At 46.0% G+C, this 20,539-nt stretch overlaps 1 protein-coding gene across 2 annotated transcripts; it reads left to right on the top strand.

The window, feature by feature from the left end:
• Positions 1–380: 380 nt before the first annotated feature.
• SESN2 (sestrin 2) lies at positions 381–20,138 on the top strand. Of its 2 annotated transcripts, none has more exons than XM_081308422.1 (10): positions 381–897; positions 8,653–8,715; positions 10,940–11,137; positions 11,522–11,704; positions 11,815–12,027; positions 13,060–13,210; positions 13,558–13,838; positions 14,204–14,394; positions 17,683–17,827; positions 18,373–20,138. In XM_081308422.1, exons 1-10 carry the CDS (start codon positions 808–810, stop codon positions 18,457–18,459), a joined length of 1,602 nt encoding a protein of 533 aa, XP_081164548.1. In that variant the 5' UTR covers positions 381–807; the 3' UTR covers positions 18,460–20,138. The 2 variants fall into 2 exon arrangements, with proteins under 2 accessions (XP_081164548.1, XP_081164549.1); XM_081308423.1 differs by having other exon boundaries at positions 386–897; positions 13,720–13,838; positions 18,373–20,137.
• Positions 20,139–20,539: the final 401 nt, after the last annotated feature.

Genomic DNA, 20,539 nt, shown 5'->3' with positions numbered 1-20,539 from the left:
TTGGCCCCCAAATATCTGGTATTCGACGCTGTAATTAGCACCGCTGGAATTGACGAGCCAAACCTCTCCCAACCCTAACCCGTCGCTCCAGGAACTGAAAAGCTAAAGAACTCATTTGAGAGGGATTTCACACCTGGCTGTCTGGTCCAGCCCGGTAAAGTCCCGTTTCATCATGCAACCCTAATGACTCTGTTGGCTGTCAGTCTTGTCTGGTATTGCCAGTGATCTGACTAACCCCTCTTGCAAAAGTTTGCAGCATTCGTCGGAGGCCGACTACAGCTCCCAGAGTTCCTGGGCGCTGTCCGATGCCGATTGGAGGAACAGTTAGCTCCAGAGGGAGGTGTTGCCCCCGCCTTCCCGAGAAACAGGCATCTGATTGGCTGTGCCGCGGGGCTTTTGTGTCCCCGCCCTCCCCCGGGGACCGCAGCGAGCTGAGAGGCGCTGCTGGTGTCAGAGCCAGACGAGCGCTTGCAGTTCCGCGGAGGGGATGCTGAGGAGCGCTGGGTCCGCGAGCAGCGCTGGCTATTGCGGACTTCCGAGGCACCTCAGGCCGTGAGAACCCCTGCGTCTCGACCAAATCCAGGGCCCCAAGGCCATTTACTGTTCCAGAAGCCAGCCTGGGAGAAGAGTCCAGCACAGCAGTAGCCGTCTCCGGATCCCGAGCGTTCTGGAACCCCGAGAGACACCCTGGGGTTCTCGAACCTCCCCCAGCAACTCCCAGCTCCAGCTTCCTGCGTGCGTCCGTCCGAGACACCCCACCCGTGCTCTAATCTCGGCGAGCCGCGACTGAGTGCTGGTGCACACACCATGATCGTTGCGGACACCGAGTGCCGCGCGGAGCTCCAGGGCTATCTGCCGTTCTCCCGGGGCGGCGTAGGCGCCCCGGGGACCGGAGAGGTAAGCTGCCGTGGATCGACGACACTCTTCCCTGAGCCGCGTCCATGCCTCAGGCTAGCCCGAGCTAAGTCAGTGCGCCCCCCGGGCTCAAAAGGGGGAGTGGAGCGTGTAAACCTGGACTAGGGTTGCATCAACCGGCAGCCTTGGGCCTCCCCTCCCCTCCCCTCGTCCCTCCCTTCCTCCCTTCTCCACTCCCCCTACCCCCCGGGGCTGCGGAGCCCTCCCTGGCTTCATCGGACTCCTTGGCCAATGAGAGGGAAGCCTTCTCGAGGCTCTCCCGGGTTTGGGCTCTTGTCGAGAGAGTCTTCAAGTCCAGGCAAATCCCTGCCGCTGCAGCCCCGCCACTCCTCCTCCCCGCCCCCTTCCGCAGATTCCCTGTCTCTCGGCGGTGGCAGGCCAGCAGAGGACTTTCTGGGATGTCCTGGCTCCGAGCCTTGGGGAATGGGACACCTGGATCTGGCCGGCTAAGGTCGACTTCCTTCCCCTGCCCTCATCACACCTCGGATTTGAAACGGGGTGCGGGTGTTCTGGGGGGTTGGCTGGCGGCGGCAGCAGCAGCTAAAGCTGGGAGAAGGGTTCCCGAAGAAGACTGTTGCTAATTAGGCTGCTCCCTGCTAAGTGGTCTGGGGTCCTCGAAGTTTGTTTAGCAGGGACTCTCCTCCTGCCCCCACAGAGCGTGGAGGGGTTTTGTGGGGAGGCAAGAATAAGGTCGGACCTAATTTAACATCTCACCCGCGACCAGCAGTGGAGATAATGAACATGTTATCATTTATTAAGCACCTATTAGATAGCAGGCTTGAAGCTTTGAGTCTTCTAAAACAGCAAAACAAGCTACACTATAGCCCCCTTTTCCAGGGTGAGAAGGGGCTTGAGGCTTCTTTCACTAACCCCATAGAGTACCTCATTCTTTGGCCTAGGATTTTGGAGTGGGCTCGGCACTACAGGGAATTTTGCTTGGTTCTTCAGTTTCCAAATCTGGGGTATCATGGAGGTGTATTGCTGGGAGTTGGTAGAGTTCTAGTCTTAAAGGGGGTGACCTGGGGAAAATCTCTGCTCTGTGTAACATGATTTCTGAATGGTTTGCTACCATTTTTTCTTTTAGTTACCTTACCCTTTCATACCATGATTTAGGAGCCCCATTTAGAGGAATGACCTCTTCTGCCTCTTCACAGCTGAGTTACTTTAATGTTCATGGAAATAATGTTATTATTGAGATCACCTGGGTACTAGAATGGGCCAGTGATGGGCTGGGCTTGTGGCTCAGTGGCAGAGCACTTGCCTTGCACAAATGAGGCACTGGGTTTGATCCTCAGCACCACATAAAAATAGATAAATAAATAAAATGAATGTATGGTGACCATCTACAACTAAAAAATTTTAAAAACAAACAAACAAAAAAAACCCAATGGTCCAGTCTGGTCCCAGCCCTCCACTTAATTCTCTGTGTTCTTTTAGCCAAATGATGGCTCTCTGAGTACAGTTTCTTCTCATGGGGATTGATGGTATCTCTAAGAGGTTGTTGGGAGAATTAACTCAGAATATGAGCAAAGGACCAAGTATAGGACTTGAACATAGGAACTGCACCCCAAATCCTGGGCTACTGTCAGAATGTGGTCACACATTCCCCATTCTTCAGAGTGACTTGTAAGGGGCTTCCTGAGCCTGTTGCCTCCTGCCTGAGGTGAGAATGAGTACATTGCTGGGCTGGGGATGTGGCTCAAGCGGTAGTGTGCTCGCCTGGCATGCGTGCGGCCCAGGTTCAATTCTCAGCACCACATACAAAAACAAAGATGTTGTGTCCGCCGATAACTAAAAATAAAATATTAAATTCTCTCTCTCTCTCTCTCTCCCTCTCCCTCTCTCCCTCTCTCCCTCTCTCCCTCTCTCTTTAAAAAAAAAAAAGAATGAGTACATTGCTCTCTGGGACTGTGCTTAGAGAGTGGTCTAGGAAGAAAAGAAAGAGTACCTTAGGTACTCTTAGTCTGAGTAGACATTGAGGGAGTGGCCTTTGGAGGAAATCACTTTTCAGCAGTGGGAAAAGCTGCTGATGCCTGTAGTTTTTGTTTTGTTGTTTTGGGTTTTTTTTTTGGGGGGGGGTGTACCAGGGATTGAACTCAGGGGCACTTGACCACTGAGCCACATCCCCAGCCCTATTTTATATTTTATTTAAAGACAGGGTCTCACTGAGTTGCTTAGCTGAGGCTGGCTTTGATCCTCCTGTCTCAGCCTCCTGAGCTGCTGGGATTACAGGTGTGTGCCACAGCACCCAGCTTCTATGTATTCTTCTCCCTTGAGAAAAGAGGACTTGAGAAGGTATCTGTTTTTAGTGGAATCTTTAGAAGACAACAGTGTGCTGATCTTACAGAGCCTGATGCTCAAGGCCTAAGGAACAGCCCCTTAACTTACTTCACCACACACCCCCTTTCAGGGTGCGAAGACCTTCATATATGAGACTCTCCAAAAACTTCCCACTGCTTCACTCTAATACTAGTAATACAAAGCTCTGTTAGGCTCTAGAATAACTTCCTCAAACATCACTTCCTCTGAGGAAGCTTTTCCTCCCCCACCAAATGAAGTCCCTTTGCACAGCCTTTTCCAGTCCTCTTCTCCATTATAGGAGCTTTGGGTGCAATTATGTGGAACAGTTAAGTGTTTCATAACTGCAGGTCTCATCCCAGCCTGCTCTGTGCATCTCATAAATGCTTGCAATTATCTGCCCCTTGTTGGCTTAGCTGACCTTCTTGAACTGTTCAGGCTTTGAAGTCAGATCTGAGTTGTACCCAGCTGGGAAAGGGCCTTTCTGGGCCTCAGTAACCTGTCTCTAAAGAAGAAACAAGAACATCTATTTCCCTCTGGGTGGTTGGGAGGTATCCGTGAGCTCAGGTGTGTCAAACACTTAGCTTGGCACCCAGAACAGGGTGGGTATGCAAGTGTGTGACACCACTCATGCACACAAACACACCCCACAGCTGGATGGAGGTTGGGCTGCTTGTGCTGTCTTCCTCTCAGGTGTAAACAGAGGGAAATATCTGAGTTCAGCTGACTGGGGGTGGGAAGGGAGTGTTTGCCCCTTCCCTGCTGGTAGAAACTTAGCATATATAAGAATCTGTAGCTGAATCTCAATGCTCCCAGGGTCTGCCTACCAAGAACAAAGGCTGGCCCACTCCAAGAAGACAATGCAGGTAGTGGATAGAACCCTGGGAAGCCAGACTGAGCTGCATTTAAATATTCAGGCCTGGGGCCACTTCCAGAAGCTGTATGGTAGAATATAAAGGCCCTTTGATGCCATAGGTATTACTTGGGTTCACATTGCAGATTGATCATTTGTCCTCTGGTGCTTAACATTTGGACCTTTAATCTTTCCTTGTGTACCCTCAGATTGATGAAGATTAGATGGAACCTGCATTATACATAGCTGAACAAATACAGAAGTTAACATCTAGTGAGTGATTGCATTAGGAGCCAGGCACTGAGGTCTGAGCTGATTATCCTTTTTCACAACTGGTCTGAGGACCTCCTGTTGAGTGGTCTCCCAGAGTGCTGTTTGACTTCAATGTTCCTGCTGCCCCCTGTGATGCCAGAGTTAGAACTATAAATTATAATAGCCCCTATTGGTTCTCCTTCTGCTCCACATTGGCTGTGTCACTTTGGGCAAGTGACCTGCCCCCACTGGGTTTCCCTTTCTCCATCTATAAAGTGCAGGTAGAATCATGCCCTTATCAGGTGTGCTGAATGTGTGTTCTTCAGTATGGAAGCCCCTAGCCATGTGTGGTTATTTAAATTTAAATAAAAGTAAACATTTCAGGACTTTTTGTTCTAGTCATGTTTGGAATGCCCAGCCACAGTGACTAGCTATCCTATTTATTTATGCAGATATAACACATTCCATCAAAAATATTGGGTCATCATAGAAAATCCCACTGGCCTATTCTGTGCCACACACTGGGATAACAACAGTGAACAAGATCTAGTGTGTGCCTTGAGGTGAGAAACTTTATGACAGGTGCTGTGATTGGGGGTAGCCTGTCCCTGGGTCTGGGGGTAGACAAAAGGAGCTTTTCTCTCTTAGTGAACCTCAAATGCAAAAGTCTTGTAACTCTTGAGACCTTGAGAGATTTAGAGAATGGGGAATATTGTTCCTGTATTTTAGGAAACTTGTCTGTTTGCCAGATCTCCTACCTCTTTCCTGACTGAATGACCAAAAGTGACTTGTCCCCTCTGAGCCTTCTTACTCTGTAAAATGGGGACCCAAAAAGTGGCTTTATGTCTAGGAAGTGCCTCTGAAGTCAATGCTAAAATAATGGCAAGCAGTATTGTTACCTACTATTCTTCTTCTTCATCATCATTATTATTATTGACTCCCTACTCCAGGGAATGGAGGGCTGATTTGGAGGTGTCATCTCTTGGCAGTGAACGTTGTCCTGCCTGAGTCCCTTGGCCTTCCCCTGCTGTCAAAGTTGGGGAGGCCTTTAGGGATTAGAGCTGTAGAGCCCAATCTCTCCGTCTTGCTTTAAGGGCTTCACCTCTGTCTGGAGTGCTGGTTGGTCCCTTGTGTCTTTACAGGCCCTGCTGCCTTCTCATTGATTAGATATGAGCACAAAGGTCACCTCCCCATATGAACAAATTAATTTTAGTCCCACCTGGAAAACACTTAGCATGGTGCTTTATGCTTGACACACTGATGAATAAAAGGTGCAAACAATGGTCTGCACCCTGGCTGTACATTTTGCTGGGATCCCACCTCATACCAATGCAATTAGAACTGCTGGAGGTGGGACCTTGGCATTGATAATTTTTTTTAAATTTTTTTTTTCAGTTGGAGATGGACATAATACTTTCTTTTATTTACTTATTTACTTATTTATTATGTGATGCTGAAGATTGAACCTAGAGCTGCACATATGCCAGATGAGCACTCTTCCACTGAGCCAAAACCCCAATCCCTTGGCATTTGATATTTTTTGAAAAAGCTTCTCAAGGGATTCTGATGTACTGTTTGGACTAAGAAACCCTTGTTTGGGATAGCAGTGAGGTTAATGACATCTGATTTTTATTAAGTGCTTATGGTGATAGAGGTGCTGTGGTAAGCCTTGTGGCATTCTCTCATTTAATTGCCATGGTGACATAGTGAAAGTAGGTACTAATGCTATTATTTGGTGAGGAAACTGAGGCTCACAAATGAAGCTGTCATTTGAGCTCTGGCAATTTATGTCCAAAGCCCCTGAGTTTTACATGTACTCCATACTGTACATTATCTATCATTGCCATCATCATCATCATTATTCATAAAAATGTTGATGGATCTGGACCCATCATTTAAAGATCTAGGGGTACACCTTCTTCCTTGTCAGAATTTGGAGTGAGTGAGTTAAACCTGGAGTTTCCCCAGGTTCTACCCAGCACCTCTTGGAGGCCCTCTATGACCCCATCTCAATTCTGCCCTCCCTTCTGTGGTTCTCTATCTCTCCTCAGGTTCCCTGAGGGGAGGCTCAGTTTGTGGAGTCAGCAGTCCTTATCTTCCAGACAGAGCTGTTGGGCTTTTTCTCTCTGGTGAGGGAGGAGGGAAGCTGGAAAGGGAGTGCTTGGGGTTGATGATGGTCAGTATGCTGGCCTTGGACACCTGGCCTAATAGTTCCTAGAAGTTGGGCTGAAAAGGACCTGAACAGTCAGCTCAGCCCCTTTCTTTGTTTAGGATTAAGGCCCAGAGAGTGTACATAACTTTCCCAGAGCCATACAGCAAATTAGTGGCATAATTGGTAGCCACATCTGGGACTTCCTGGTCTAATAGTGTTTCTCCTTTGTGGTTTTCCAGACTTCAGGGGGCTTTTGACCAACTTAAAAAAAAAAAAAAGGTTCAAGTATAGTTTTTAGTTCCTGGACACCTAAGATATTAAATCTAGAACTTAATGGAGAAGGGAGGATTGGGGAACTTTCCCTCTCCAATAAAAGCATAACTTTTTTAATATTTATTTTTTAGTTTTAGGTGGACACAGTATCTTTATTTTAATTTTATGTGGTGCTGAGGACCGAACCCAGTGCCTCATGTATGCTAGGCGAGTGCTCTACCGCTCTACCACTAAACCACAGCCCCAGCCCATGAAGGCATCACTTTTTATTTGGGTAAATTTTTTCCAAAGTCTGTGATTAGTCCCCCTTAAATTAACAAAATAAGTATCCTTCTTGAACCCCATCTCTAGGACTAGGAGAAGCGGATTTAGTGAGTGTGTGATTCTGGTTTATTAATTTTCTTTCTTTTTTTTGATATTAGTGATTGAACCCAGGGGCACTTTGCCACCAAGCTACATCCCTGGCCCTTTTTATGTTTTATTTTGAGACAAGGTCTTGCTGAGTTGCTTAGACCCTCACTAACTTGCTCAGGCTGGCCTTGAACTTACAATTGTCCTGCCTCAGCCTCCTGAGTTGCTAGGATTACAGGCGTGCACCACCATGCCTGGCTGATTCCGGTGGTTTCTACAGAGGCTCAAATACCATCATAGTGAATAGTCACCACCATCTGCCTTGTATCACCTGCCATGATTCCCTCCATGCCTCTCTGCTTTTTCTGTTTTCATTCACAGAGCACGGTGAATGACCCAGCACTCCTTTCCACAAAACATGATCTGGAAGAAGAACAACTTAAAACAGACCATCAGAGGGCAGTGTTTTTAGAAGCAAAAGCATTGGGGATTGTGGGGTCATAGATGAGGGTCAGAAAAATGTTTCTAGTCCCTGAAGGACTATGAGAGAGCTCTGTAAGCTGGGCCATGCACGTTTGTAATCCCAGTGACTTGGGAGGCTGAAGAAGGAGGATTGCAAGTTCCAGGCCAACCTTTGCAATTTAGAGAGTCTCTCAGCAATTTAGTGAGACCCTAAAAAATAAAATTAAAATTAAAAAGGGCTAGGGTGTAGCTAGTGGTAAAGCACTCCTGGGATCAATCCCTAGTATTCCCAAAAAAGCTCTGCAAAAGGAACAGCCAGAGGGAGGGTGGTGAGCCTGGCCCACTAATTGATTTAGAAGACCATGGAAGGGGTGAAGATAATTGATCAGATTTACACTCAGAAAGTTAGTCTGGGGCTGGGGTTGTGGCTCAGTGGTAGAGCGCTTGCCTAGCATGTGTGAGGCACTGGGTTTGATTCTCAGCACTGCATATTAATAAGTTCATTAAATAAGGGTCCATCGACAACTAAAATATATATATATATATATATTAAAAAAACAAAAAAGAAAATCTGGCTGATGAATAGAGGATCACTAGGGGCAGGTGGGATATGGAGGTCAGGAGACAATTGGTGGGGTTGTGGGTGATAGTAGATGATAGTTGTATATGAGGTAGTGGTAGTAGTCAAATGATCATGAGAGGGACTGAAGCTGCTTCATAGGCATCAAGGGTATTTGATTACTGGCTTTGGGATACACACTATGGGGAGTTTTATATGTGTTCTTGGGGCTGCTAAGATGGTGGTGTCCCGAGATGTCCAACATGGTGGTTGTATATTTCTTTTCTCTGGATCCCTCCCACCAAGCAATGCTGGGGCTCCTGGGTCCCTGCCCAGTTCTTAAACAATTCAGCCTGGGATGAGCCCTCTTTCCTGTTTACCTGTTCACCATCCAATAAATGGGTACAAATTTTCCACCTGATTCCTCCATGCAGAGTAGACCAGAAAGATGGTTTTAGGAGGAGGTTGGAGAGATAACAAACAGTCCTCTTCGTTGTCTTCCCTTCTTCCAGCTAACCTCTATGTGTTTCTTCCCAGGAACAGAAGGAGAGCCGGTCTCGTCGAGGCCGAGGGCCCAGCGCCTTCATCCCAGTGGAGGAGGTAAGCTTGGAAGGGGTTAGAAATCTGGTACCTGGAAAGAAAAGACATGAGACATTGTGGATCAGGGTCTTTTCCTATCCCTTAACTTGCAGCTTTGAATCTACACACAAAACAGCTCTGTGGAGCAGGCACTACCAACACCATTTTCCTGAGGAAGAGCAGGCTTGGAGAAAGTAATATAACTTATTCATACTTTAGCTTCCCAGATCAATGCTTCTATTTTCTTAATGAAATAGAACTACCTCTGTGTATCTTCTCACCCTTGATTGTATGTCTATTACAAAAAATGATTTGTTTTTAAAGTAATGTATGTTCATTATTTTAAAACTTCCAGTATGTCAGAAACCTCTAGTGTCTTGTAATTACACCCCCCACACAAGTCATTATATTTGTTAATCATTTACCATTTGCTACTGTTTTCTGGATTTTTTCCCCCCAGTATCGGGGATTGAACTCAGGGGTACTCTACTGCTGAACTGCCCCCCGCCTTTTGTGGTGCTGGGGATTGAACCCAGGGCCTTGTGCATGTGAGGCAGGCACTCTACCAACTGAGTTATATCCCCAGCCCTGACCTGCCCTTTTTTATTTTGAGACAGGATCTTGCTAAGTTGTAGAGGCTTATCTTGAACTTGAAATCATCTTACCTCAGCCATCTTAGTCACTAAAATTACAGGCATGTGCCACCCCATCCAGCTTAGGCTTTTTTTTTTTTTCTATACAGATAGTTACTTTTGTACAGAAAACCAAGATCATAGCTTTCAGTTTGTTTTTCATTTGTTTTGTTTTTTCACTTTATAATACAACAGAGACATCTTTCACCTACAGAGTTTGTTCATTCATTCATTTTTATTTATACTTATTAATTTGTAGTGTTGAGATTGAACCCAGGGCTTCATGAATGCTAGACAAACACTATACCACTGAACTGTACCCCAGCCCCCACCCATTCATTTATATAACAGATATCTGTTGAATTATTAATCTGTGATGCATCATCTTACGAACTGTGGCTAGAAAATAAAATAGACAAAAATCTGTCTACACGGAGCTTACATTCTAGTGTATATGTGTGGGGGAATTACCCTCAAAACACACAGAAAATTTTAAAAATTGATTGCTCATTTTTCTTCAGCGTTCAGTACAGAGGAATAAGTTTTTATTTCCTGTCCTCTTGTTCTCCCAAATGTGTGGGCCAAATGGTTAAGGACTTGTTAACAAACCCCTAAGTTCTGTATTTCCCCCTCCTTTGTAAATGTAAGGCGAGCAACCACACAATGATTATTTGTATCTGTAGCCTCTTTTATAATAAAGGAACAAAATAGGCTATGGAGTTCATCTCGGTTTGAATCCTGGTTCTGTCATTTACCAGATCTGTGACTTCAAGCAACAAACAAAACCTCTCTGATTTTCTCATCTGTCAGTGGGGGGAAAATAATAGGATTCATTTCACAGAAATATTCTGAAAATTCGAAGAGATAATGCAGGGAAAGCTCAAAATTGTGGACTTGGCATGGACAGAGTGCTCAGGAAATGTGAACTGTTTTCACCTCTCCACCGTTGGCTGGGTATATTTGCCAGGTTCAGACAGAAACTCCATGAAGGTTCAGACAGAAACTCCATGAAGGCAGGAGAGATGACTATTGTTGTTTGGGATGGAACCCAGTACCTTGTGCATGCCACTTAGCTACAACCTCGCCTCCAAAACCATACTTGTAATCTCTGTTCCTGAGTTTTCCTGTTTAAAAATGGGGAAGGGGCTAGTGTGTAGCTCTCCGTGTTAAAGCATTTTCCCAGCATGCCTGAGGTACTGGGTTTGATCCCTGGCAACACAAAAATAAGAGAAAATATAACTTCAGTTTTATCATTGTTGTGAGGATTATTTTATCTTAGATTTTTTGGTACTGGGGATCAAACCCAAGTCCTCAGGCATGCCAGGCAAGCACTCTATCAGTGAGCTACACCTCCAGCCCAGTTGTTGTAAGGATTAAGTAAGTTCATAGTACTTCAACAGTACTTGGCAGATAATGACCATTATATAAGTCTTATCTATTATTATATAAAGTACCAAATAAATATTTAATCAATTAAATATTTTTTCTTCCCCATTCCCTCTTTGGATATGATGGTAGTTTTCAGTCTTTTGCTATTATAAACGCACCACAAAGGATATGTTGGTCTCAGATGGGAAAGACAGGAGGGAAACCATGTTCTCTTTGTTTGGCAGGTTCTTCGGGAGGGGACTGAGAGCCTTGAGCAGCACCTGGGACTGGAGGCGCTGATGTCCTCAGGGCGGGTGGATAACCTTGCCGTGGTGATGGGCCTGCACCCTGACTACCTCAGCAGCTTTTGGCGCTTACACTATCTGCTGCTGCACACAGATGGACCCCTGGCCAGTTCCTGGCGCCACTACATTGCCATCATGGTGAGCCTGTCTGGGGCCAGATGCTTGTAGGGATGTCCTCATGGGGCTTCTGTATTTGAATGTCTTTGCTGGGGACTTCTTGAGTTTATATCATAGATGACAGGGGAAAATATCACTTTGTCCAACTATCCATACACTTTAGGCTTTGAATAGATGCATCTTTAGATACATCTTTAGTGTCTACTTCGTCTACTAGTGTCTGTAGATTGAGTAACTGAGGTACAAAGGGGTCAGGTGACTTGCAAGATGGTGGTAGAGCATGACCTGAATTTCCTGCCTCTTAGGCAAAAATAAGCCCTACACTATCTCTTTCTAAGGGGGACCCACCCTGAGCACAGCCCAGAAGGACAAGGGTGACCCAGACTTTATCAACCTTCTCCACAGGCTGCTGCTCGCCACCAGTGTTCTTACCTGGTGGGCTCCCACATGGCTGAATTTCTGCAGACTGGTGGTGACCCTGAGTGGCTGCTGGGTCTCCATCGGGCCCCGGAGAAGCTGCGAAAACTTAGCGAAATCAACAAGTTACTGGCACATCGGCCGTGGCTCATCACCAAGGAGCACATCCAGGTGCAGTGGGCTGAGAGGCATGGCCCTGAGGGAGCCCAGTGGCCAGGCTGGGGCTGGGCAGGAAACCCAGGGGCAGACACTGAGCAGATCTGACCTTTTTTCCCCTCCAGGCCTTGCTGAAGACTGGGGAACATAGCTGGTCTCTGGCCGAACTCATCCAAGCCCTGGTCCTACTCACTCACTGCCACTCACTGGCCTCCTTCGTGTTTGGCTGTGGCATCCTTCCTGAGGGAGATCCAGAGGGAAGTCCTGCCCCTCTGGCACCATCACCCCCCAGTGAGCAAAGCAGCCCTCCAAGTGGGGACCCACTGAACAATTCTGGGGTAAGTTACAGTTCTGGGTCTTAGTGGGGCAGAAGGCTGTTGTGGCCTCTGGTCCTTGAATGGAAGCCATAACTTTCTTAACTCCTCATGCTGAAAGGCCACAGAAAAGTTATTGTTTGACCTTTTTTTGGTGGGGGGAGCTACCTGGGATTGAACTTGGGGACACTGAGCCACATCCCTAACCCTATTTTGTATTTTATTTAGAGACAGAGTCTCACTGAGTTGCTTAGCACCTCATTTTTGCTGAGGCTGGCTTTGAACTTATGATCCTCCTTCCTCAGCCTCGTAAGCCACTGGGATTACAACTGTGTTCTACCATGCCCAGAAAATTATTTGACTTTGAAGCTCAGCTTCCTTGTCTGTTAAATGAGAATCAAGACCCCTACTTACAGTGGGTTGTGAGGATTCAGTGAAATATCATGTGACTGGACTTTTATTGTGGGTATTAACACTTTAAAAATACAAAGTTTGATGGGCTGGGGGTGTAGCTCAGTTGGTAGCATGCTTGTCTTGCATGCACGAGGCCCTGGGTTCAGTCCCCAGAACCACCACCAAAAAAAAAAAAAAATAACCCTGAGCCAGGCATAGTGGTACACTCATGTAATCCCAGCTACTTGGGAAGCTGAGGCTGGAGGATTACAATTTCAAGACTAACCTGGAAATTTAGCAAGACTCTGTCTTAAAATCAAGAAGGACTGGGGATGTAGCTCAGTCGTAGCATGCATGAGGCTTTGAGTTCCATCTTCAGCATCACCAAAAAAAAAAAAAAAAAAAAAAAGAAGAAGAAGAAAACAGATGCTTTGAAAATTATCTCTGAGGGAGTAGCTGCTTAGGGAAAATACGTGTCTCTGCTGTAGCTTTATAAACTTCCCCTTGGGAAGCATAGGCCACGTGATTTGTCTAGCTCAGTGGCTGGCGCGGAGGCTGCCCTAGTCCATTACGATCATCCAGGCAGTCCTGGTAAGTGGGAAGGGTGAGTAGTTTTCCACAGGGCGAGGGAGGAGAAATGGTGACTACTGGATCCATCTTCAGGGTTTTGAGTCTGCCCGGGATGTGGAAGCTCTAATGGAACGCATGAGGCAGCTGCAGGAGAGCCTGTTGCGGGATGAAGGAGCCTCCCAGGAGGAGATGGAGAGCCGTTTTGAGCTGGAGAAGTCGGAGAGCCTGCTGGTGACTCCCTCAGGTAGAGGATCACAGTAGCCCAGGGTCCATGGGCTGCCCCTTCTTTCACCATCTGGTGGGAGTGGACTCCTCCATTTATCGTGTTTTCTGAACTCTAAAGGCTGCCACCCTTCAGCCTCCTTGCCAAGAGGTTCCAAGAATGGGCCTTGGGTTCAGACCTGCCTTTGAGTCTCATCACTTTAGCCTTTCTGTGTGACCACTGACTAGTCACTTCCTGTTGCCAGCTTCAGGTTTGTTGTGTAGAGTAACTGAAACAAAGTGCTAAGCCCAGAGCCTGGCCTAGGGTGAGCAGCCCCATGGAACTGCCACCATTAGTGTTACTGGGGGCCTTACCTCTTCCTCCCCCAGGCCTGGCTCCAGCTGAAGTCCTGCTCCCACTCACTAGCGACGGACTCTCTCTGGCTCTCTGCTCTGCCTCCCCATGCCCCCCTTTGATGATTAATCAGGAGTGGAGCCCTTTGTGCTCCATGTCTCGACCTCACGGTGACCTCTTTCTGACATGGTCCTCAGCTGACATCCTGGAGCCCTCTCCGCACCCAGACATGCTGTGCTTTGTGGAAGACCCCACTTTTGGATATGAAGACTTCACTCGGCGAGGGGCTCAGGCCCCACCCACCTTCCGTGCTCAGGTAATGCCTTCATGGTTGTTGCTTCAGATTATGAACAGGCAAGGGACAGATGGTTTGAGTGGTTATAGAGTTGAGTACATTCTCCACTCAAGATCCCATAAAGGCAGTGGGGACCCCATGTATCCTAGAGGGACCCATCTATTCCCCAAGCTCAGGGAGTCCTGATCACAGGGAGAAAGTCATCACTGAGGTATATCCACCTTGGTTTCTCAGGCCTAGAGCAAGCAGCATGTTAGGTTTGTGGCGTAGGAAATAAACATTATGGAGAGGCAAGGTGTGCTCTAGAGGTCTAGAGGACAGGGTCTCTGGCCAACATTGTGCTCCAAAGTCTCCCTTATCAACTGAACTCTTCCCATATTCCTCAGGATTATACCTGGGAAGACCATGGCTACTCACTGATCCAGCGGCTGTATCCTGAGGGTGGGCAGCTGCTGGATGAGAAGTTCCAGGCAGCCTATAGCCTCACCTACAACACCATCGCCATGCACAGTGGCGTGGACACCTCCATGCTCCGCAGGGCCATCTGGAACTACATCCACTGCGTCTTCGGCATCAGGTGAGCACACGTCCTTCCGTCAGGGCATGCACACACAAGTCTTCTCTCTGAGCTCACTCTTATTGCTTTTGTTATTGTTGCCTTTCCTTTCTGCTTACTATTTTTCAAAGCTAATTAATTTTAACTAATTTTAAGAGATAATAGGAGTGCTCATTTTCTTTCTTGAACCTTGTAAATGAAACTCTTTAATCTTACCTGCTGAGATAACTATACATAAACATGTTACATATATAGCATACACATATATGTCCATGTCACTAGAGAGAGTTAAGTTTATATTTCCATTCTGAATAGCAGATTTTCTCATAGCGAATAAAGACAACATAAATACCCATCAATAGGGGACTTTAAATAATGATATGGCCATTTAGTGAAATATTGTACAGCAATTAAGGGTTGGGGATATAACCCAATGGTATAAGGCCCTGGGTTTAATTCCTAGCACTGGGGAAAAAAAACAACAAAACAAAAACGGAAATATGCAACTATTATAATATTATAATATGAATATAGAGATCTATTTATATTGCCATGGGAAAACGTTCAAAATGTTTTGAAAGAAAAGAAGCTTACCAACCAAAATCTTCTTTTTGTTCCTTTTTTTCTGAATGCTTGTTCATGGAAAATGTTATTTAACGGTGGTTATCTGTATAGTACACCATGCTAAATGGCATTTGTTGCTTACTAAATATTTTCTGATTTTTTTTAAATTTTTCTTTTTTAGAGAGAGAATTTTTTTTTTAATATTTATTTTTTAGTTCTCGGCGGACACAACATCTTTGTTGGTATGTGGTGCTGAGGATCGAACCCGGGCCGCACGCATGCCAGGCGAGCGCGCTACCGCCTGAGCCACATCCCCAGCCCTGTTTTTTTTTTTTTTTTTTTTTTTAATGGTGCTGGGTTTTGAACCCAAGGCCTTGTGCCTACTAGGCAAGTGCTTTATCATTGAGCTACATCTCTGGTCCTCTTTTTTAACTTTTGAGTAGATGTTGTTTTGTTGTTTTTAAACGAATGGCATAATAGTCAATATATTCTGCAGTTTGATTTTTTTCACATCTAATAATGTAGTATGAACCACATTTCTTATCAGTATGAATAAATTTCTTAATGTTTTTTAACCAGTGCATTGTATTCTGTTATGGATATATAATTATTCATTCATATCCCTGTTGTTGGATATTTAGATTATTGGCAGTTTTTCTTTTTTGCGGGTTCTGGGGATTGAATCAAGGACCTTGTCATGCAAGGCAAGCACTCTACCAACTGAGTTACATCCCCAGCCCTGTTTGCAGTTTTTCAATGTTAAAAATACCATGTTCACCAACTAGGCTTTATAAGTAAGCTTTTTTTTTTTTTTTTTTTTTTTTTTTTTTTTTGGTTAGAGACCAAACCCAGGGACACTCAACCACAAAGCCACATCCCCAGTCCTTCATTTTTTACTTTGAGACAGCGTCTCACTATATTGCTTAGGGCCTCACTAGGTTGAAGGTGGCGCCAAACTTTCGCGATCCTGCTGCCTCAGCCTCCCAAATCACTGGGATTACAGGTGTGAACCACCACGCCTGGCTACACAAGATCTTGTAGATAAATCCTAGATAGGATATTACTTGTCAGGTTTAAACCTAGAACAATTATTTTGTTATTTAAAAAAAAAAAAAAAAAGCCAGTGCTGTGGCACACACCTATAATGTGTAAAACACTTACCTAGCCTGCTCAAAGTCTGAGTTCAATTCCTAGTACTGCCAAGAAAACAAACAAACAAAAAGTTACTCTGATAGCATGATGAAAAAGAAATCAACAAAAAAATTAAGGAAATAAGAAATTTCTCAAAAATCTGCTACCCCAGTTCAACCACATCCATATCCCATGATGTTTTTCTGCTATTTTTTCTTTCTTATGTAGTTGCTTTTATATAGTTCAAATTATAGTGGCTATTTCACTTAAAAAAATATACTGGATGTTTGTAAAGAGAAATAAGACCTTGATTTTTAGAAAATTTAGAAAACATAAGGCCCAGGAAGTAACTCAGTGGTAGAGCATTTGCTTAGCATGAGTGAGGCTCAGGGTTTAATTCCCAGCACTGGAGGAAAAAAAAATATCCATGACACCACCTGCTTTTATTACCATAAGATACTTTCTGTTTTTTTTTTTTTTTCTATTCACAAATAACCAAGATATATATAATTTTACAAAAACAAGATCTGCTGCCATTTTCTTGCCTACTCCTTTTACATATTTTACTCATATTAAAAACATTAGTGTAGTTCAGTAAACATGATTTTTTTCTTGCTTTTCTCATTTAATTGTTTATACTGAGTATCAAAAAATTATCCCCAGAGGCTGCAGTTGTAGCTCAGTGATAGAGCACTTGCCTAGCATGTGTGAGGTACTGGATTTGATCCTCTGCACCACATAAAGGCATTGTGTCCATTTACAACTTAAAAAAAAAAAAAAACAGGCTCTGCTGTACATGTTGCTTGTAGAAAAATTGTTTTTCTTGGGGCTGGGGCTATAGCTCAGTGGCAAAGCACTTGCCTTACATGTGTGAGCGACTGGGTTCAATCTTTAGCACCACATATAAATAAGTCAAAGAAATAAAGGTTCATTGACAACTAAAAAAAAATATTAAAAAAAGAAAAACTGTTTTTCTGTGTAGCTATAAATCGTATTTCATTGAATGAGCTATACCTACTGGGCCATCCTCTTGATGACTATTATGGAGTTTCATCTCTGGGATGGCAAGATGGCATTTTAAAATGTGGGAAGGGTAGCTTCTTCCCGGCCCTCAGGTTTAGGAGTCTTCACTCTCCAACATGGTCGTTGCTTCTAAATTTTTCTCTGTGACTCAGTGTGACTTCAGCCTTGGAGACAGACAGAGCTGGGTTTCAAACCCATTCCCTGCTGTCTGACTTAGAGAAAGTGACACCTCGAGTGTCAATTTTCTCATCTGCAAAGTGGGATTCATGAGTACAGTGTATTGTATATAAAGCTGTATATCACAGTAGTGTGTAGTAGTTCTGAGAATTCCATGAATACCTGGTCACATGGCACATTGGTGGTACTCAGTTCAACATGCTCATTCTCTGTGCATTCCTTGGACTGGTCCCCCACAAGTTTGTTGGCCTGTGATATATGGTTTTAACTTCTTCTAAGAGGAACTGGACTTCTTGTTGCTTCCTACCTTCTGCCTTTTCTCTCCATTCTCTGTTCCTCTTTCTATGGGGTGGGGGTGGGAAATGAGCTTTCCTTTTGGGAACAGAGGATGAGCAATGCTGTTGGTCTTTCTAGATATGATGATTATGATTATGGGGAGGTGAACCAGCTCCTGGAACGGAACCTCAAGGTCTATATCAAGACAGTAGCCTGCTACCCAGAGAAGACCACCCGAAGAATGTACAACCACTTCTGGAGGCACTTCCGCCACTCAGAGAAGGTATGACCCATGGGGAGGAGCAGGATGGAGGTAGACGGGCCCAGCCAGTAGAGAGGGCAGGGAGGTGGGATACCTGGGCATGTTGTCTTGAGTTTACATCCTCCTCAGCTGCTAACAAACCTGTAAAATGGAAACACGGGTACCAGCTTCACCCAGCGTCCTCAGTGGCAGGCTGGTAGACATAGGTTCAAATCATAACACTGTGACTTGAGGCAAGTCTCTTCACCTCTCTGAGCTTTCCCACTTTACAATGGGAATCAATTCTGCCACCATCAAGGTTGTTGGGAAGATGAAATGAAAAGATATATTGTAAACCCTTGATCCTGCACAGTAGCTCTTGTTTAGCCCTGTGGGATAAAGAAGTTAATCATGATAAGGAAGAATGCACTGGAAGTTCTTCAGTGGTCATTGTACCAAATTGCTCAGAGCACTATCAAAGGTCAGGACATCTCTGTGGCAAAAGGGAAGGGTGAGGTGAGTGGTCAGGGATAGTGGCAGTCTGGGAGGGTAGAGGATCCCTTAACAAGCCTTGCTCTGTATCCCAGGTACATGTGAACTTGCTACTCCTGGAGGCCCGTATGCAAGCTGCCCTGCTGTATGCCCTCCGTGCCATCACCCGCTACATGACCTGACTCCCTCCCACGTAGGAACCATACCTGGAGCAGCTGATCCTGGGGATACCCTCCTCCCTGGAAGAATTCCATCTGGAGACAGATCTGGGACCCTTTTAGTTCCATGCCCATCCCCACCCCGCTGAGGGTGGGATTGTGTGATGTGCAGCCCCCGAGCCACACCCTCTTTTTTTCTCACTGGAATGGACAGGATCACTGCACTGACTCTGGGATCTCGGCTCTGTCCCTGGGAACTGGAAGAGGATTAGGAGATCCCAAGGGGCTATGCATTTTTCCTTCCCCTGCCCCCCAGAGGCAGAGGGCATAGAAGGGAAATGTGCCAACCTCGGACTTGTGTGCCAGCAGGCTGAGCCCCAGGCACCACAAGTGCTGTGGCCTTCCTGGACTGGGAAGTCCCTGGCCTAGCCCCTGTGAGAGAGGGCCAAAGACCTCCAGGGACTAACACTCCAGGCAGCTTTGCCTTCTTTCCCCCATCATTCTCAGAGTTCATTACCTCCCACTTGAACACCCATTAATGTGAAAGCCAGGGTCACAGCTGGCCTGTATGCCCTGTTCCCCAAAAGCCTTTTCTGTTGGGCAGAATGGAGACCCCTGGTACCCTCGTTGCCTGAATCCTAGTTTAGTTCTCTTACCTTCTTTGCCCTTGTATGCCTTTCTCCGATGATTTGAGGTGGGAGACCCCAGGAGAGAGGCCAGACCCAACCTTTTGGAAGTGAACTGTTTCTGGAGATTTGGAGCCACTGTTGGTCACTTTGCCTTCTGAAGAAGAAGTATTTGATGATAGATTCTCTGTGTTTGGGTCCTTTGTGGTTGAGGCCAGTCCTCTTCTCAGCCTCACCCTTGGAGCCACAGTTGATATCTGGGAGGAGCAGAGGGAGCCTCTTCACTCTAGGCTGTGCTGCCTGTAGAGGCTGGAGCTCTGCCAAGGATATTTGCCAAAAAGCGGGGCCTTTCTAGGTGGCTGAGGTGGCACTGAGACTCAGTAAGAGAGGCAGACACCAGGGTTCTTGTTTGGGCCCTGACACTGATTGGGTGACCATGCCACATTGCCAGGCCACCTTGACCACCACAGTTGCAGACGGAGGGGTGGGTTTGAGTTTCCCCAGTGTCTGAGGCTTTGCCCTGGGATCTCAGGCCAACCTGTCAACAGCAAGCTGATTTTTCTTATAAGATCTTACAAAGTCCTCTGGGGACCCCCATTCCTGTAATTGTTTTTTCCTGGCTGCCTTCCAAGGACCCTCACCCCCATCCTGGCGTCTGATCTGTCCCCTCTCCTAAATTTTAGGTTTGCTTGGAGGCAGAAGCAGCCAAGGACTAATCCCAGGCACTTTCTGTAGCAAACAACTGTGAATTATGGCTTCTCTTGCCCTTCTTAGCAGTAGGTGCCTCCTCTTGATCCAGTTTGGAGGTACCTGAGAAAGGCAGGGGCCACCATGCTGCTGCTTCTGACCCTCCTCCCTGGGGCAGGGCAGGAGAGAAGCCTGCCAGTGTGCCACATTTCATACCCGTGCAGGCACGGGAAAGCGACTGGGCACCCCCTAAGGCCTGAAAGCCCTCCCCACAAAGAAGGGGGGCCAGAGGGAAAGGGGCCCAGCATGGGGGTTTGAGTTCTAGAGGGGACATGATGCCTCTGTTATTGTCTCCTGGGTTGGGTGGGAAGGGTATCCAGTGTTCAAGTGCAGAAATCTTTGACCTTGTTAACAGTTACATATGGTAAGAAATAAAAGTTCACCAAGGTTTTGTTTTGTACTCATTGTTAATGGACTGTTTTTCCATTTTCTGAAGGCCAGGGTTCATCTCCTAACACAAGCAGAGAGCTATGATTGCATCATGGACCTGACCTGACAGTCGCTGCCCTGCCGATTACTTGTGTCATTGATTGCAGGGTTGGAATTGTTGACATTGAAAGTCTTAACTTCTGTGGCTTGGGTGTCCAGCCCTGCCACCCAACTCTAGCTGATCTGGCATGGTGAACTAACAATGACCACATCATTTTCAACCAAGCCTGGCCCTGGGGTGGATATGTGGAGGCCATTTCTCTGAATTTGCCACAGTCTTGCAAGGGAATTAACTCAGAGGT

The sequence above is a fragment of the Spermophilus citellus genome, assembly GCF_964194105.1.
Source record: "Spermophilus citellus genome assembly, chromosome: 9".
NCBI classification, from domain to species: domain Eukaryota; kingdom Metazoa; phylum Chordata; class Mammalia; order Rodentia; family Sciuridae; genus Spermophilus; species Spermophilus citellus.
Note: the sequence above shows the minus strand (reverse complement) of the source record. Positions and strands in the feature narration are given on the sequence as shown.

What these genes read in the sequence shown, in the direction of transcription:
- SESN2 (XM_081308422.1), top strand. Translation starts at nt 808, where the DNA reads ATGATCGTTGCGGACACCGAGTGCCGCGCGGAGCTCCAGGGCTATCTG. An exon ending in CACTGCGTCTTCGGCATCAG is followed by an intron (nt 14,395 to 17,682) that starts GTGAGCACACGT and finishes TGGTCTTTCTAG; the next exon opens with ATATGATGATTATGATTATG. An exon ending in ACTTCCGCCACTCAGAGAAG is followed by an intron (nt 17,828 to 18,372) that starts GTATGACCCATG and finishes TCTGTATCCCAG; the next exon opens with GTACATGTGAACTTGCTACT.